This window comes from Ipomoea nil, unplaced genomic scaffold (assembly GCF_001879475.1).
Source record: "Ipomoea nil cultivar Tokyo-kokei standard unplaced genomic scaffold, Asagao_1.1 scaffold1125, whole genome shotgun sequence".
NCBI lineage: Eukaryota > Viridiplantae > Streptophyta > Magnoliopsida > Solanales > Convolvulaceae > Ipomoea > Ipomoea nil.
The window spans coordinates 1004324-1023702 of NW_017617553.1; the positions used below are offsets into that span (position 1 = coordinate 1004324).

The following is a 19379-nucleotide window of genomic DNA, read 5'->3' on the forward strand; positions in this document are numbered from 1 at the left end:
CCAATGCAAGACTTTTTTTCATATACTCGGAAATGGTATGTGAAAAATGAGATGCAAAAAATAAACATCAAATAAGTTAGATATGTACTTGATGGAAAAGATCGAATAGTAAGTTCATAAAAAGCACGCAACAATATAATAACATGACAAAAATATACTTTGAAAAAATAAATTTAACACTCCTTTAATTTAATAAATAAGATTTTAAAATACTCTACACTAAAACAAAAATAATCATTACTCATAGTTCACATAATTATAAAGTTCATACTTAAAGACTTGCAATATGAGGTAAAATGTCATTTGTCATCTAATCGACATGATAAAGTATCATTATGTCAATTGTCAAAGGGTTCAAAAATTAATGTAGGCTTGAATATATGAAAACCCTACTAGTTTACATCTGTTCTGTCCTGCACTTAATATAGACAACGTACAAAAACTATACACATCCCGCATGCATGGAGCCCGGAGGTGAGGTGAATTTTGCACTAATGTCATTACATAATAGTTTTTAACCCCAACAAAAATTGATATAAACCATCATTCACTATCTATATATTTTCATATTTAACCTGGCCTGGCCTAACTGTATGTATTTTGCACACTACTACTTCCCTGAGTTAAATTGACATATGCATCACGAAAACCAATAAACTTGTTATTGATTTCCTCATATGCCATTCTTTCGTTTTCAATATCATTTTGAACCTCCCTGAGTTGTACCTTCTTATATTTGAGCAGATTTAGTACATCTGGATTCACTGTCATCAGATTCATCTGCTGCTCTTTTGAGAAGACTGGAAACATAATGAATGGATCCCTGAAGAGGAAAGAGCATATATAGAAAATACCATAATAAGATTGCACCAAATAAAATAAATAATTAAGAAAGTGTGCTCGATCTCATATAGTATGTAGTAGACGCTTACCCAAATGCGTGGGTTGTGACACCATTTCCTCTCATGATGACACCATCCAAAGAAACAGCGGGGTTGTTGTTAAAGCAGGAACTAGCCATGCACATGCAATCTCTGTTTGCGTAGACCTGGAGCTCACCCAGAAGACGATAAAATAGAGTCTCGCGAAGACCATGACCCGAGGCGGTTCTGTATTGCAAATGTTTTGCAGATATGTGAATCATATTGACAGCATAGCCCAAAAACCCTGGAGGGCTCTCCCCATTTGGTAAAGCAGGTTTCACTATTGCTAGCCTTCTTTGGGGACCAATGCTCAACTCACCTGTGTAAGGCCTGCAAAACAACTAACACTTCAAGAATCTTGAGTGCATGTAGAAATGGTACTCACTACTCAGTGCAGTTTTTTTTTGTTTTGTTTTTTCTTTGAATGTGTACTAAAGATGAAAGATTAACTAGGTTGAGCATGTATTATAGCTTACCTTATATCATTGAGGCATATCATATCATATCCTCCATTAATAGAGGTTCCAAGATTATTAGCCAATGTACTAAGAGCATCTGCACTGCTCAAGTACCCATGCATTTTGGAGGCACCAACAGATGATGCATGGGCATTGCAAACCACAGCGAGCATTTGTTTCTCACCAAGGTACTCCGCTAAAATCCTAAATCAAGAATATACCAAATTCTAGTGAAATCAAAATTTACATGTTTTTAAAATAATCATCAAGAATAAACAAAAGAGAGTGTTAACCTGCTAAGCTCATAGCTTTCAGCAAATCCAAGTAGTGCAACCACAACTAGTATCTCTTTGGCAAATTCATGATGTAGCTCTACAGATGATGAAGGTGTTTCAATCAGTTTGCAGGCAATGGCAGCTGCTGAGTCACCCATGCCACTAATCTGCTCCATAATTGATTCTTGAGTGCAGCAACAATTCTGAGAAGAAGAAAGTCCAATAGATTCTGCACCATGAATAAAACAGAGTTGTCAAGGATACCATTGGGGTATAAACTCACTAACTCAAAAGATTTTAATTTTTCAGCACAACTCAGTGAATTGGAGATTTGTTTATTATAATTCTATTATCAGGATTTAAGTAACAAGCTGAAGGATTCTGTTCTGTACTGTAATCGCTATGAGCATAAGGGAACTATTCATCAGAAAAGTTGCACAGAAAAGAGTAAATCTGCCCATTCTTAAAATTATGAATAGAAAATTGTATCACACTCTATTACAAGAAATGCAGAAGTTTTTTTTTTTTTTTTTTTTGTTGTTGTTGCTTTGATTTAAGAAAGGAAAGTGAATAACTATAGAGATCAGACTCTTGTTTTAATTAAGCCCACAACAAATTCATTAATGAGAGACGGTGCAATTGAGAGCCGAGTATATAGGAGTAGGCTGCTCACTGCATAGAATGTTTGAACAACACTTATTAATATCTGACCTTCCAAGTTGAAAATTTCTGTCTGAATGTTTGATTTCTTGGAATCAAGAATTTGCAGTTCGATTTCACACTGACGACTGAGTTGAGCATAATGGATAACTTCATCCTCCAACATCTGGGCAGAAAAACATTCCAAATATATTAAATATTAGCAAAAGCAGTATAAACCAGCTGGATTATTAGAAGAAGGTACAAAGTTTATGATTAAGCTTGACCAAGCCAAGAAACCTAATCCTTAAAGGACTGCCTGGAATTATAATCGAGCTCCTTCAGGGAGATGAATATGGAATGGAATTTATGAGGTATTAACTATCAGTTGCTGCTAATATGCCCCCAAAAAATCTAACAGTCAATATAACATAGATATTTCTGCAGTTCTAGTTTTAAAAAATGTATAGGCCCCATCCTTACAGATAAATAGCTGCACTCATTGTCAAAAGGTCTTTGGCTCCAATTAAAAGAATAAAGCTAATGGCTGGTGAAAACAACTTGAACACCCATATATTTAATGTGTGCAACACAAAATATTAACTATAGCCATGCCCACACATCTAACAACAGTCATATTCAGAAAACGTTGGATTTTTATATTACATCACAGAAATGTCTTCATGCTTGTGAAGTTAATAGCTCACCTTATGATTAACTATATGATCAGCTTCGCTTTCATCATGCTCCAATTTTGGAGCTTTGTAGGGGGATGAATTCTCATATGGAAAGATCTGCTTCTGTGCACTTCGATATTGGAAATTTTCAACCTCTTTGTTTAATATCTGCCTCTCTGGACTTTGAGATTGGAAATATCCAGAGTCTGCTTCTACAGCTTTTTTTGTATTCACCTATATATGAATTATTTGGTTAGCATCATACACGTCAAAAAACCAAAAATGAAATATCGGGGAAATGACAACCTCTATACGCAACTGCAACTCCATGTAACGGGAATGAACTGCTACAAAATGGAACTTCCCTTCATCTTCTGGGAGAGTGATGCTACGAACAGTGCAGCGACCGTGACAGAAGCTGTATCTCACAGTCTCATCTATCTTCAACAACTCAGATTTTATAGTAAGAGTGTGGGGCTGACCACTTTTTTCATCATCATGGATACTTTCATCAACCTCTCCTTCAGAATTTATGACCTCAAAGATGATGTTCTCCAAATGAGAACCAGGAACACAATCTTCAGGTATCTGATATCAATAAAATAATGGATCAACAATTTAAGGCAATTTAAATTCCTTTTATTTTCAAAAACAAAAAATAAAATAGAGACATAGTTACATACCTCTGATGCAATTCGCAGCTCTCTTGCCTCAATTTGAAATTCTTGTTTGAAAACTGATTTATCACCAGAAAAAACAGAGAGGGAAGCTGTAGATGATAAAAATAAGTGGTTACTGGAAAATCAAAATGCAGCTATTTAACTTACAGCTGAAAAGACCAGGTCTGGCACGCTACCAAATTCCAATCAGCATAAGGAATAAATTACAGCTAACATGAAGAATGCAGAGTATTACATGGAATGATAAACTGTTTACTCATAAACCATTTACTAAAAATGGTAGGGAAGTCTATTCTGACATGAGAGCTAACAATAGAAAAAGCAAGGCATAATATTCTCTACTTCTTTCTTTTATTTTTTCCATTGAAAAGCAAAGACGTGACAGGATGGATAAATTGTATGAAAAACGCACCTTTTTTACCATATCCTGCTGTAACTTTCAGTACTCCACCAAGGTTTATAAAACCATTTTTATCTACCTGTGTTGGAACAAGCACTGATTAGAAACTCTTACTAATGCTTGGCTTGGAGAACAATGAGCATTGCTTTTGGTCCATTCACAAGCAATCACTATATTCTAAATGACAACAAAGTGAAACGAAAGGAGAATTTGATAAGATTTATTTACCAGTTGCAAAAATTTATCATCCATCACACTTCATGCCAACTAATTGTCATAGAGATAAAGCAAAAGTTTCAAAAGAAAAAAAACCAATTAATTTCAAGAATATCTTAGATTTCTCAGTAGCCAGAGATTAATCTATATATTGTTTGACTAAATTTCACACATCTCAAACATCATAAATTCCTCCATAATTAAATATGATGCCAAGATGCACATACATAGACAGTAAAAATATCTTGGAGTGAGACTCATTTTAAGAAAGAAAAATAGTAAAACGCTAAATTCAAATCACTTCACAGAACAAATGTCTATAGAAAAGGTAAATACCTTACACATAAGACAACCTTGATCATAAGCACAGAATCCATCCATCTGCAGTTTGATTTCCTCATCTTTTTGGATATGATTATTATATTCATCCAACATCTATAGAGAGATAATTAATGTCAGAAACTGTTGAATAACAGGAAATATCTTTTATTGATTCATCTAACTCCCTTCTTATGGAAACATAGCATAGATATATACAGGTAAACAATGACCCTTACACTATCCCTATTTAGAAGACTCTTAAACTCACAGAACATGAAGGGAAGGAAGTTGAAACATATTTCAAGATATTTCAATAGTCAATAGAAACATAAATGGCAATAGATATAAAATAATACCACAAAAATACTTGTTATAGTAACTACCAAAGTCATAGATAGCTTCCATATTTATTTTGACAGGATGATAGTATGATACCTCATCAATAGAATGAATCTAATGCTATAATTAAGTGTAAATATGTAAAGTAACTGATTGTTTAATTGGTGTAATTCCTTAGTGCCTTGTCCCCTGCTTGTCAGTTCTGACTATAATTTTATCAACCTTAAGCATGATAACATTCAAAGAAGATGAATAATGATCTGGGGGTAACCCCAGCCAAGATGGCAAGAGATCCACGCTTGTAACAACAAGGTCACGAGTTCAAATCCTTGCCCCCTTGGTTTGAGCCAGTCAGCTATGGGTAACCTAGGCTGGTTTACGTCCTTGTGGTCCTTTGCTGGCTAGGCTAGGGTCACAAGACAGGGGGGTTTACTCACACCCAAAAGGGTTGTGAGGTTTCCTCGTCATCAAAAAAAAAAAAAAAAGATCAATAATGATCTCAAATCATCAATCCAGAAACAAAAAATTCATCCTCAGAAGTCAATGCTGTTATTTTCTAGTTACTGGATTCTAATTTGATATTTGTAAGCTGAAAAGGTTTGACCTAGTGCAAGGTCTTTGCATAATGCAGGGACGAAAAGGTGAATAATCTTACCCTTGTTTTCATATAGACTGTTTCTACTTTCTAGTGCTTGAACCAGTGACCTAATGATCTATGGGTCAGCACATGGCTAAAGAAAATGTCACTGATCTATGAATCAGTTACCCAATCTTCTGAATTGTTAAAAGAAAATGTCTCCAAGACAATCCAGATGAACTAAAATGTACTTTAGTAGAATTTACTGTTCCTAACTTTATCCTGTGATTCCTAGAATTGCTTTAGCCATATTTCAAATCTAGTTGTTGCAGATGGCCACATGGATTATATGTCTCATATGAATCTCAAATAACAGACTTAAAAAAATATTGTATTACATACCTCCAATTTAAGCTCCTTAACCATAAGTCCAGGTAACAATTTCTGTCCATAATTTAGTGGATGAACACTGATATGGTGCAGTGGCCCAGGCAAAACTAAGTAAAGGAAAAAGAAATTTAAGAAATTCTTTCAAGAAACTATACAATAGAAATTTGTTTGCATTCCAGTGCAGTAAAAACGTAGATTGAGATGTCAGTTCAGTTAAACATGCAATGTACCTTGAACTGGAATGGCTACAGAAAATAATTCGTCCTCTGAACATATAGACAAAGTAGTTCCATAGTTTGGTCCAATCTTGTCTAGTTCACTGGTTACAATAAGGAGGCCCTACATAATTTGATATTTGAAGAGGTAAACTGTTTATATGGGAAGCCCTAAGAATATTCATCAGTATATATATTATATAATAAAGACAAATATAAAATAAAGACCTTAATACGTAAAGAAAATTTATCTTGTGATGTATACACATCCATAGCATGGTCGTAAGCAAAACCATCATGTTCAGAATGAAACTTGATTACAACATCAGCAATAGGTTTGAACGGTATGCGGTTCATGTATCTATCATAACAGGCAATATTGATACATGGAAGAGGTTCACCAACCCTGTCCAAACAATTACATTTATACCATATTAGCTATTTATATGTGAAACTAGAGAAAAACTGGTATTTCTAACAAGTTAAACAGAGAAAATTAACTTACATGGAAGCAAAAAAGAAAAGCTTTGGGTTTCACAAATATTTAGATTGTATATTATATGCAACATGAAGTATGAAGGACATATTTTACTTTAAAACTTAAGTAGAACAAGTAATCATCACTTTGACCAAAGTACAATGCAAGCCATCACAAAAAAAAAAAAAAAAAAAAAAAAAAGACTCATAGGCGCAGGGTATCATGTTTAGTACTTAAATATAATCTGCTGAGCATATAATGTGTAAAATATAAATATGTAGTATCACTATTAACTTAAACTTTTTGTTGAGCTGTTACACTTGAGGGGTGTGTCAAACATATAATATAAAAAATATAAACGTATAGTCTCCCTATTAGCTTAAACTTATAGTTGAGACGGAACACATCCTTCAATTTTATCAACATGGTAGAAGCTGCTGGATTGAAATCCAAAAAATATGTATGAAACAGAAGAAGCCTTACCGTGTTCTATACTCTATGCTGTTTTCACTTGAAAGTCCCCAACTCACTGCCTCAGACAAAGCTTGCACACGCACTTTTTTTTCATAAGTTGCACAAGAAGTTTTTTTCTAAAGAATTATATTTTATGAAATCAATGGTTAGAAATGGGTTATACAACTTACTAGGAATGCAGTTACAAACACCAAACATGAGTTAATGCTACTTACAAGTGAAAATAGAAAAGAATATACTCCAGCTTTGTGAAATAGCTTCGGCAACTTACTTCTCAATGGGAATATGTAAACCCCAACTAACCCTTTATGCAATGATGGTTTTATTCGATTTGAATAAACATGACTGGCATTTTCGTCATTTCCATCTGAAGCCGAAAATTTGATGTTCAGACTCATTTCAAAACTTTCTTTAAGTATGTACTTCTGGTCCAATTTCATAGAAGCCACAGCAGAATTGTATGAAGCAGGACGAACAATGGCAAGGATTTCTTCTGGAGGGTTATGTCCAGCATCAACTATATCACCAGGTAACATCTGTGATAAGGCCATAATTGAACAAAACATGTTAGTCAAAAGCAATGGTTCACAGTTTGCCTTGGAGATATAGTTCATGAAGATACGTGGTTGGTTAAATTTTAAAAAACTCAACATTCACTAATTACTTACCAAATAAGACAATCTCAGAAGAAATATGAAACTGCATTTGTAAACTGACCTCACTAACATCTAAGTCTAGAGAATGATTGGCATCCAATAATTCAATTGACGATGGGGTGGTTTCATGACGGTGCTTCAGAAGCTGGGATTCCCACTCAGCATCATTAACTGGTATACACTGCATTAAGTGACACATAATTATTTAATAACTTCTCATGACACTGAACCATCAATCTTCAGAAAATGAAGTAAAATTACCTTCTTGGAATCAATGACACTAAATGGTAAAGATTTAGAGCCACGTAGATCTATGTTAGCAATTCCTTTATCAAAAGAAAGTTTGCAACCATCCTCAGTGGGGACTCCCAGTGGCCTAAGTGTGCAACACAATGAAAGAAAGAAGCTTCAGATCCTGGTAGAAATATCTTGAAACTTCAAGTAATAAATTTACCTGCAGATAATCCTAGCATTACCTACATATAATTAAAGAAAACTTATTAGTTTAGCAAAACAACAAGAATGTTAACGGAGCTAATACTTAAACAGTAATAAATGACACATGCTAGCTCCTAATACGTACGTAGAGTTTTCTAAACATATATTAACCATTAAGTTCTGAACCTACCACCAACATCGCCTTCACATCCTTCAAGGATAATAAACTCTAGAGAGGCAAAAGTGTTTGCCCGGTGAAAGCCTGCACATGCTCCCTTCAGAATTTTGATTCTCTGTCCTGATTTCCAGGTAATTCCTTTCCTCTTGAGAGTTTTATGAACCCTCAAAACTAAAAAAGTCGAACCATAGGAACAAAAAACAACAATAGTATTGTTAATAAATGATTTTAATGTGAGAATCTATGTCAAGCAGTTGTGTGATACAAAACAAGACAAATGATATAAGGAATAAACTCCACTAAATATGTATGCAATGCTTACCATCAGATGATGTACCAAGCTCTTTTCTGTTCTCATAGCCTAGTACAAGGGTAGGTTGATCGTCGCCTGATTCAATTTCCAAATCATATCTTTCATGCATCTTAGAGATCCATTCATGATATTGCTTTTCTAGTTGTGAAAAAGACAACTCTTTTCCATCCTTGTAAATTTCAACATGTACATCTACAGGGAAGTATTGTCCACCACAATGAGCAACAAAACAATTTACTATTTATTTTTAAAAAAAAAAAAAAAAAAAGTTGAACAATTGATAGATGAAAATCTAGTACCTTCCTCAGGGGTTTTGTTGCCAAAGTTCTTTAGTGCAATGGTAAAAGGACTGCCATGCGCTAAATTTGTCTAGGTAATGAAATTCAGAGATCAGTAAAAGCGAGAAGAAATACGTAACATGAAAAATCTTATCCATATTAATTGCATTTGCATTATTGGAACAATTTGAAACCAAAACGATAAGTGCCAATACTAGAACTTTATAAATCTGCAAATATGGGAGCACTTTCCAGATAAATTATCATTTTCAATATTTCACCAGACACCAAATCTTTTCATTGTTATATAACACCCTTGTGAGCATCTCGATCTAATTTTGTTACCAGGATCTGTGTCATCCATTTGATACATAATTCCCTATAACAGTAGTAATATCTGAATTCATTGAAAGATGTGACTTTTTTTATAGTGCAGTTAACATCAAGGAGAGAGACTGTACTTAGAATAACACACCAGGATCTGACTCTGCTGGATGAAAAAATACCACAAATATTTAGTAAAGACTAAAGAGACCAATTATGTTAGATTTTAGAGTAAATTAAACAAGTTGCTGCAGGTCATAACTATTAACACCACCACCTAAAGGGAACACAAATTTGCTATTAAATTTTAAGTGGAACACAAATTTAACTTATATTCAAGGTAATTGAAGTTCCTAGAAAAAAGGGAATTTATCTTCAAAATAAAAAGGGAACCAAACAAATAAAGGCAACATGCAGGCTAGCCTATGAATGACAGAGCCACCATGGATATATCAAAGGTCTTAAGATATTAAGACATTCCTCAGGAATTGAATGTGAACTGAATGGAAATTTTAGGCACAATTCATACCTTTGCTCGCGTTGGGTTGAAACCAGCATCAGTATCTACAAATTAAACATCATTTTAGGAAGCAAATAATTGTTACACTAACACTGTGGTAGTAGTTGTTAATAAACAATGGTCGTACCTACAAAACATTTTACTCTAAAGCAGCATCTTTTAAGGGTTTCTCCTTTTCTTTGTTTGGGTTCCATAAATGGAAGCCAAGGCTGAAATTCCAGAGGAAATGCTGATATTATATTGTTCAACACTTAGCATGCATAAACACATGCACAGACACAAGTAGAGCTGGAGTTTATACAATAATTTATGGGTTAAAGATGTGGCAGACATCCACCAAGTATTTATGTATATATATATATATATATATATATATATATATATATATATATATATATATATATATATATAGATAGATAGATGGAACAATAGTAGGATCAAATTCTAAATGATTTTCAGAAATTTCAAATGGAAATACAGTGATTTTTAAATTCAGGAGCGACTAAAATGAAAACAAGATTGTGTGATTGGCTCCAAATAAAAAAAATCTACAATTAATAGTTACTATGTAATTAAAGAACAGTTCAAATTGACAAACCCAGTGATCATCTGGAAGCAGGCGACCCAAGCGTCGGACAGTAACACGGCTAAAACTTTCAAAGTTCTCTAGGTTCTCATAACCATCATCCTTTAAGTTCTCAAGTATCCTTTCAATGTTTTCTTTACCCTACACTCAACAGCATTGGAGCAGAGACATGAATGTAAATTTAGAATGTTAGTTTTCATTAAAAAAGCATTTCCAAATTCCATTTGGCAAAGAAGATGGAGAAAACAATAAGATAATACCTGAGTAACTGGAAAATAAACACATTTAAGGCGAGCATTTGCTTCTTGATGTCCTATTCATGAAGATTTCAAGTTTTACATTAGAAAGGCGTTCAGATGCCTGTATTCAAGTACAAAATTATTAGTCAACTTGTCATAATAGATCAATTAGAGCATTATGTGGACCTTGTTTTGAACAGGAATCTGAAGTGAAATGCAGTTGCAATGTGAAGTCTGGACCATTGCAAGAGAATAGGTTTGTAATAGCCACTTCTCCACCCAAGACTTCAGCCAAATTAGTTTCATTGACCTGTGAAATGTCAACAAAGAGTAATACTGTTCAAGTATATGAAATTATTATAACTTAAAATTACATTAAACATCATTTGAAATTCCTCAATATTTATGCAACTCTAAATAAAATGTGTTCTATTATCCATACAAACACATCATTAAATTACAAAACCAAAGTTCAATGTTAAATATCTAAAGAAACTGACACAAGGGCATGAATGTGCCAAGCAGTGTGAAAGAGAACAGGAATTAATGCAGTATATTCATCTAACTACATCCAGTTTATGTAGGTTTCTATACAGCTATAGTATTTCCATGCAACAAATAGATCAAAGAATAACGAAAGACCAGATAGCAGTTGTAAATTAGGGCCCTATTCACAAGTAGCACTAATATCAAGAAGTGCATTACTTGTGGCAACTTCATACTTAAGTTGAAAAAAAAATAATAATAAAGCCTCCTAAACACAAGCATTTAGAATGGTGCATTGAAGGAAGAATGTGTGTGTGTCTAAAGCTTGTAAAAAATCCACTTCTTTCTACTCAGAAGAGTAAAAGCTAAACCAAATAAAGGACGTCCTCTGTGAAAAATATATAAAAAATGTGATGCAGTTCAAAGGGTATCAAACCTGAAATTCAGTAGGCATTGTCGTTCGTCCTGTTTCAGATATTTCATCACACTGCCCATGGAAATGGAAGCAATCAGTAGATGAGACAGGATGTCAAAATAGAATTCATTATGGTGGGTTAGTTAGTTGACATATCATATATACACAATTTCCTCAACCCCTTTCCCTAAAATATGAAAGCATACAAACAACACATTCAGGATTTAGATGAACACAAAAAGAAAGAGAGAAAGGGTTAGAACTTAGAAGTAATCACAAGAATCGATTTTTACGTATGAAAATTTCTAACATACCTGAATGTAAGGAAAGTAAATGTCTTTCAGTTTGCCTTGTAGTTTCTTTATTTCTTGATACCTCATTTTTGGTTCAAAAATCTCAACCTGTCAGTATAAAAAATTCAAAGCCGCACTAATGCTTTATAAAAGGGAAAGAATTTTAATGCATTTTTATGACCTTTTTCTGTTTTTGATATATATAAAGTTTTAAGCATTTATGTAACTGAAGTACTTCCTATGATTAGCACCTTCTCCAAAGTAATAATTACATGGAACTGCTATTCAACTTGAGAATAAAACATTTAACTTTTTGAAAAAGCTGGACCCTGCTATGCAGATATCCCTGACCACATTACTTATCTTTCTTCCCCATCTGGCACAATTGAGATTATCAAAAGTAGGTCAACAAGTGAAATTATTTTCATAAGTTTGAGGTATAATTTTAGTGTGTAATTCAATGAACACTTCACCAGAACAAATAGATAAACATATAGCAAATTCCAGTTTCAAATATTATTCAGGCTTTATAGAAGTATTTGAAAAGACAAAGTCATATAAAAATAAAAGACCATATGAAAGAACTGATTTAAACTGAAGAGAATGGAAAAAATGTTACTCCGTACTTTGGTAAAACTTCCATGGGGTGATTCTTGAATTTCAGAATCCAAGGGGTCTCTAAGACCACCTCTAGTCTGCAATAGTAAGATGGAAAACACAAAAACATGAGACGGTGACAGGGATGAAACAAGGGGGGAGAGAGAGAAGAATAATCCCCACCCTCCAAGTTTTTTCAGAAGAGGAACAACTGAGTAAATCCTCTCTCTCTAGATGTAATATATACACTTTCTTTGATGCTTTTGTCTTTGAGGAAACAACAGCTCGCCTGTAATACCACAGCATACATGAGAATTATTCCCTTATTTAGCTGAAGATAAGACTCAGAATTTCTTTAACAATTCATACCTTCCCAAATGCATAGATGCAATAGGCCCTCCATACCCAAACATCCCAAAATAAGGCTGCAATCGCAAGTATATTAGAGGTAACATAGTGAATATCATCCTGGAATATGCAAATTTACACTAGCCTATTTTATAAATATAGCATTCACTTCACCACTGAGCAAAGTGTCAAATTATCACTGATTGCACCAACATCTTTAGTTTGGATTCAGTTGCTTGTACAATTTTAATTAATAAAAACCAAATTATCTCATGCAGTTACTTCAGGAGCAAAGAAAGTCAATTAACACTACATATAAAAGTTGAAAATGATCAACTTCAAGACAGCTTCTGAAATAAGTGAAACACATCTTGTAGTGAGCACAAATAAACATTCCTTCAAATTATTGTTTATTTATTAGTAATTTTTACTTTGGTTTAAAAAATAGATGAATATCTCGAACCATCACTCTACGTGGAACTCAACAACATTCAACATTGCCACCAATCATTATTTCCCAAATCTGGTATTCCGGGGGAACATTCGAAGGAATATCAACTTTGGGAAACACTTCAGGACAATCAGGCTACCTTTCTTTCCACTTAATGTCCTACCATACCAGCATCAAACTACTCCAACTCAACCTAATTTATCACCTACATCATCCAGTTCTCTATTACCTCTTCAATCAGATGTGAGTCCAGAAAACATGGTCAACCACCCGTCATCCTCTCTACCTACAATCAACCCATCCTCAGAAAACACTCCACAAAATTCACCTCCTCTAGCACCACTTGAAGACAACAACAAAGAACTTCTTGATTATAGGAGAAAACTTGAAAATATAGAGGCCAACATGCACAACAAGGACTGTTCAAACACACATCCGAGCTCGCTTGACCTTGAAAATCATGAAGGTAAGGACTCTATGACACATGAGTTAGTACCTGTTGCTATTGATGATCTTGATTTGCCTATTGCTCATCAGAAGGGTGTGAACTTCTTGTTTATAATAGGAGAAAACTTGAAAATATAAAGACCAACATGCAACGCAAGGACTGTTCAAACACACATCTGAGCTCACATGACCTTGAAAATCATGAAGGTAAGGACTATATGACCCATGAGTTGGTACCTTCTGCTATTGATGATCTTGATTTGTCTATTGCTCATCGGAAGGGTGTTAGAACTTGCACTAGTCACCCTATAGAAAGGTATGTTGCTTATGGGAAATTAAATCCTATGCATTGAGCCTTTGTCTCTTCTCTGGATCTTGTCCAGATTCCCACAGGCATCCACAAGGCACTAAGAAATCCCAAATGGAAGATTGTTGTTGATGAGGAAATCAATGCTCTCGAGAAAAATGGCACATGGGTTCTTGTTGAGTTGCCTCAAGCAAAACATGCAATTGGATGCAAGTGGATTTTCACTATCAAGTACAATCCAACTGGGAGTATCAATAGATTCAAGGCTCAGTTGGTTGCCAACGGGTTCACTCAATCATATGGTGTTGACTATCAGGAGACCTTTGCTCCTGTCACCAAACTCAATACAGTAAGAGTTGTATTATCACTTGCTATGAATTGTGATTGGCCTTTATACCAGTTGGATGTAAAAAAAAAATGCATTTTTAAGTGGAGAATTGGAAGAAGAAGAAGTCTATATGGAAATTCCACCAGGTTTGAAGAACTCCAATGGACGACTGGTATGCAAACTACAAAAATCTCCCTATAGCTTCAAACAATCACCTCGGGCATAGTTTGATAGGTTTGCAAAATCAATTGTAAAAATTGGATACACTCAGTGCCAGCATACCTTGTTTGTGAAAATCTCTTCAATAAGAAAGCCGGAAAAGCTCATTGTCTATGTGGATGACATAACCCTAATGGGAGACGATTCAGGTGAGATTCCAAACCTCAAGAGATTTCTTACATCAGAATTTGAGATCAAAGATCTAGTATCCCTCAAATACTTTCCTGGGATGTGGATTAAAAGGTTGTTGAATTAGTTTGAAAATTGAGGCTCTTGCATCTTTCAAAGTGTATATTCAAGCTGTCATCAGCATTGCTAAGAACCCGATTCATTACGATAGAACAAAGCACATTGAAATAGACAGGCACTTCATTTATGAGAAGGTGAATTCAAGGATCATTGAACTCAACTACAATCCTACAAAGAAACAGATTGCCGACATGCGACATCCTTACAAAGCGTCAACCTAGAACAAGCTTTGAAGAATTCAATTCCAAGTTGGGCTTGTATGATATATACAACTCAACTTGAGGGGGAGTGTAGAAATATTAGAATTGATATGCATATGCTTTAGATCTGTAATTAGTGATACTAATTTTGTTCTTTCCTAGTTTAGTTATCCTTTTATTTACTTTCCTAGATTATAGGATTTTCTTCCCTATAATTAGTTAAGTTTTTTTTCAGGCTTGAACAAATTATCTAAGTCTCAGCAGGTAAGCACTTTGGCCACAAAACCTGAACAAATTATCTAGATGCCACATTTAGATAATCTTAAAATTTTCAAAAACTAAGTCTTTATCCTCCCATAATGTTAATTCCTTAATACATTTGTATAATTTGATAAGATGCTACCATAAAATAAAATCAATCACCTTAAGGTAAGGAGGTTTGCATCCTATGGCCTTTCCTTTTGATGACCGGTGTACAGATGCCCCCATCTTTCCCCTGAAAGTAAATGAAAACGTATAAAGAGACAAAAGAAGATAAATCTGTCATGAAGGTAATGAGCACGTAAGAAGTACTATAATAATGAACTGTCAAGATTACTATGCAATGCAAAAGCATTTAAGGTACAATATGGAAGGGCATTAATACAAAGCAGTGTTGTCTATACAATCTGTAATGATAATTTTCTCAACATCGCAGCTCTAGCAGCCTTTTTATCAAACTTTCAGCCAATTTTAAGAAACTGCAGTACACTATTTAAATATTCCCTTATAAGTGGAGTAAATAGTAAAAAGAACCAACCAAATCATGACCATTAACTTTCTGAGATCCATAAATTTCCTAGCACCTAATAAATTTATCTCTTATTAAGGTAAACAAAAAAAAAAAAAGATTAACCATTTTTAGTATCATAAGTAACATGGAAATTGCCAATTGAAGATACCAGAGAAATAGATTTAATGATTAATCATACCAGAACCAAATTTTTATCGTTTTCTATGTGGTACCCTTTCTCCTACTGCCATTCACTATTTACAAAACAAGTCCCTTCCCAATGTAAATTACTCTAAAACCTTATATAAATATATTAATTAGAAATGTAGACATGTTGGCATCTCTTTCGACATCATAAGATCTTCAAAACATTAAGATTTGGAAGACTATTGAAACCCTATAAGTTAACCCTAACATTAAATGGAAATGACATTTTTTTCATTTGCTATCACTCACTATGGCACTTTACAACACAATTGAGACTCTTTAAACCACTTAAGTAGTTTATTTGAGTAACTTCACAAAGCTGCAGAATTTCCTTGAGACAGTAACTAGAAAATTGTATTAACCACCCTTGGAAGACACCACTTCAAAAAAATTCTCTACATTCCAAGTAAAATCAACAAACCAAATAACTTATACCACTTGGCTATAGAATTTTCAGCACTCCCATCCATTCCAAGGCCTGAATCAAATATTGTAATCTTGTCCTTGAACAACTTCACACTGCAAATAAAGGGAAGTATAGGTCAATTTTAAAATTTATTGAAGCAAATCATTAAATCCAACCAATTAACAAAATAAAAAGGAAAGAAAATAAAAATGGAGTATTACATTATGTATAACCTTAATAAAGTTTTGAGGTTAGAACTTGCGGCCAAGAAAATTAAAAAGAAGAAGAAGAAGAAGAAGAAAAAAAAAAAAAAAAAACACTTGTAAAATAGGTAGGCGGATGGTGTAACAAGCATTGCTCTAACTGTCAGGACCATCATGATGAGATAGAAAATACCATTATGCTAATCTAACATGGATATGTTAACTTTATTATTGACCAAATGCAAAAAGCAAATGAGGAAATTTTTGCATATAGTTCCATCAGGATAAAATCATTGCATTTTGCAGTGAGCATCTCCCCTATTTTCCATTCAATCACTGTTCTAATTCCATCACTACCAGTCACAACTTCATCCTTTACTTGGTTGCCATGATAATTACACTGTAAAATTTTTGCATATAGTTCCATTGGAATGAAGACATTTTGTAGTGAGCTTCTTGTCCTTTTTCATTCATGCCTTGATGTGTAAGTTTCAAATTTCTTTTAGCTATCTCTTAAACAGATAAACAAGTTTACTGAGCAAGACCAAAGCCTGTATAATATGTATATCCAGAAGCATATGAAGAGATCAGTGCAGGTTTTTTTAGTTTAGTTAAAGACTATATAATAGTTATGCATACTTTACAAAACATTATTGGTCACAAACTAGTTCCTTATTAAGTTAAAATGATACATCATCTTTGGCCGCTATATCAAATTGAACCACTATTAAAACAAGTCTAGAATAATCAAGTGACAGTTTTAAGTGAAAATGGAAAATGCCACAAAAAATTTGATAGTTCACTTGAAAAACCAACAAATTAATCAACTTCAAAAGTTGATACCTGATTAATCTCCTCTCATTTTCATGATTAGACCATACAGCTTGCAATGAATTATCCTGATAAGCATATAAAGTGAGTCACTACCAAATTATTGTATATCAACTGAAAGTGAAATGCATGATGTAGGCTTACAATTAAGTCAGCAAGGGCAGATTCAAATGAGTATTCTTCAGGTAACTCTTTTAACAAGTCAGTATCTGGAGTAAGATCCCACATATTCTACACAAGCCAAAAAGGAGAAGTCACTTGCTATTTGAATCAGGCAGAGCAAAGATTCACATTATTAAGAAGTATTGGTTCATAGAAAAATAAATTTTAAAAAATAAAATAGCAACAAACCTCAAATATTTCTGCTTCAATTGAGCCATCCTGTATTGAAATGGAATTATCAAAATGAGCAAAACGAAAAGAACAGAACAGAACAGAACAGAAATATGTAAACACAAAAGATAATGCAGGCAAAAAACTCACATGAAGCCTTAACAAATAGGATTTTCTCGGATTCAACCTCCTGAAATCCAAGCCCTTAAGCTTCCTGTCAAAAGGATCCAAAATATACAAGTTCTGGCTCTTCCAATTAATCTCCCTCATGTGCGACTCTGTTCTGCACTTTAAGGCTAAGTACTCTGCCCGTATAGCTGCCACAAGCTTATCAACGGACATATCATTACCCGGTTCGCGTATTTTCATCTCCAGAGTGGTACCGTTTGGCAGAAGAACTCGAAAACTAAATGTTTGACCTTTCTGAACACCGCTCGTATCTTCTTCATCCTCCATGCTGCAAATCCTTTTCGCCATTTTTGAGTAAACTTGTTTCTTATAACCACCACTCGCCGCACCTACATCTTCATCGCTAATCCTCTTTTTGGGCGGTGGTTCAGAGTAAACATCTGACAAAGGCCTTTTGCGGACTCGATTTGGAGAAGGAGTTCTTAAGTCCATCTGCGCGTTCAAAAACCACTAACTTCAACTACACCTCCATTTTCCTCTCTGAACAACACAAGAAAAAAACGAGAAAATACATATACATACACATATATATATTGATAAACGATCGAGGTTTTTTGGATAAAGATATGACTACATATAACAGATGGTAATAACAATTGTTTCTATATGCGAGACCATTTTTACCTTTTATGCTTCGGTATAACAAAATGTGAAGAAAAATTTTCCAACTTTCAAAGGTTAATGAAACTGGAGTGCTAAAACAAGAGAGACTTTTGTTGCTTGAGAGGAAGGGCTTTTTTTTGGAGTTCTGAGTTTGCTATTTTAGTAGGGAGAAAGAGAGAGAGAAGAATGGTGGAAGATGGACAGAAATGCATGATATATATATATATATATATATATATATATATAAAATTACGGCTGAGGCTATTGTGCGCCGGTATGCGTAAATGCGCACTTCTTTGTTTTCTGGTAGCCAACGTTAAGGCACCGGGTGCGGGGTGCATGACTATGTGTGTAATGTGTGCGCTGCGCATATCCCTTTTCCGTACGATGCGTAAGTTAGCATTGCCTTGTATGGGAAGATAGTAGGGTTTTTGACTGAAATAGGAAGTGGCGTTGGGTTATGAACAATATTAGGAAGTTTTTTTTTTTTTTTTACAATATTAGGAAAATCGAGTTTGGGAAACGCGGTTGTGGTCAAAACCGCATTTCCCAAACTCGGGTGGGTCGCATATATACGGTACTGACAACCGCATTTGGGAAATGCGGTTGTCGTATAATATACGACAACCACATTTCCCAAACGCGGTTGTCGTATACACAAAGTGATACGATAGCCGCATTTGGGAAATGCGGTTATGCTATTAACATCGCCGGCGACCTGTGTTTTTGTCCTCGGCGGTCCCAAACTTGTTTTTGTGGTTTGAACGATTGAAGCTTTACAGTACTGTTAGAGTTCTTGGTGGTTTTGTAAACGGCAAAAGTCCGAGTATGACATACAACTATTTTGTTCGTATCTCTCTTGGAATTTCCGATAGCGACAAAAGCACCAGTAGATGTGTGT

General features: G+C 34.4%; 2 protein-coding genes across 2 annotated transcripts; both read right to left on the reverse strand.

Moving 5' to 3' along the window:
* Positions 1–489: 489 nt before the first annotated feature.
* LOC109183435 lies at positions 490–10692 on the reverse strand. The gene is made up of 25 exons (XM_019333527.1): positions 10616–10692; positions 10368–10496; positions 9897–9978; positions 9779–9813; positions 8947–9016; positions 8657–8839; positions 8347–8505; positions 8173–8194; positions 7980–8094; positions 7780–7899; positions 7278–7598; positions 7072–7178; positions 6339–6516; positions 6126–6234; positions 5908–6002; positions 4605–4703; positions 4065–4131; positions 3656–3741; positions 3279–3560; positions 3017–3206; positions 2368–2484; positions 1675–1885; positions 1400–1585; positions 933–1253; positions 490–823 (listed from the first exon to the last, which is right to left on the reverse strand). Exons 3-25 carry the CDS (start codon positions 9961–9963, stop codon positions 586–588), a joined length of 3378 nt encoding a protein of 1125 aa, XP_019189072.1. The 5' UTR covers positions 9964–9978; positions 10368–10496; positions 10616–10692; the 3' UTR covers positions 490–585.
* On the reverse strand, positions 10207–18611 carry LOC109183399. Its single transcript, XM_019333479.1, has 16 exons — positions 18500–18611; positions 17837–18307; positions 17705–17734; positions 17498–17584; positions 17366–17421; positions 16349–16432; positions 15358–15430; positions 12755–12810; positions 12569–12674; positions 12415–12483; positions 11810–11896; positions 11517–11567; positions 10781–10904; positions 10616–10668; positions 10351–10496; positions 10207–10213 (listed from the first exon to the last, which is right to left on the reverse strand). The coding sequence occupies exons 2-16, from the start codon at positions 18305–18307 to the stop codon at positions 10207–10209; spliced, it is 1500 nt and encodes a 499-aa protein (XP_019189024.1). The 5' UTR covers positions 18500–18611.
* Positions 18612–19379: the final 768 nt, after the last annotated feature.

Excerpts from the sequence above, each read along its gene's own strand:
- LOC109183399 (XM_019333479.1), bottom strand. The coding sequence starts at position 18,307 with ATGGACTTAAGAACTCCTTCTCCAAATCGAGTCCGCAAAAGGCCTTTG. Across the intron at positions 12,484-12,568 it reads CTTCTGAAAAAACTTGGAGG|ACTAGAGGTGGTCTTAGAGA; the intron begins GTGGGGATTATT and ends TTACTATTGCAG. Across the intron at positions 10,497-10,615 it reads TTTATTTTCCAGTTACTCAG|GGTAAAGAAAACATTGAAAG; the intron begins GTATTATCTTAT and ends TGTTGAGTGTAG.
- LOC109183435 (XM_019333527.1), bottom strand. The coding sequence starts at position 9,963 with ATGGAACCCAAACAAAGAAAAGGAGAAACCCTTAAAAGATGCTGCTTT. Across the intron at positions 9,017-9,778 it reads TCAACCCAACGCGAGCAAAG|ACAAATTTAGCGCATGGCAG; the intron begins GTATGAATTGTG and ends TTCATTACCTAG. Across the intron at positions 6,003-6,125 it reads TGTAGCCATTCCAGTTCAAG|TTTTGCCTGGGCCACTGCAC; the intron begins GTACATTGCATG and ends TCCTTTACTTAG.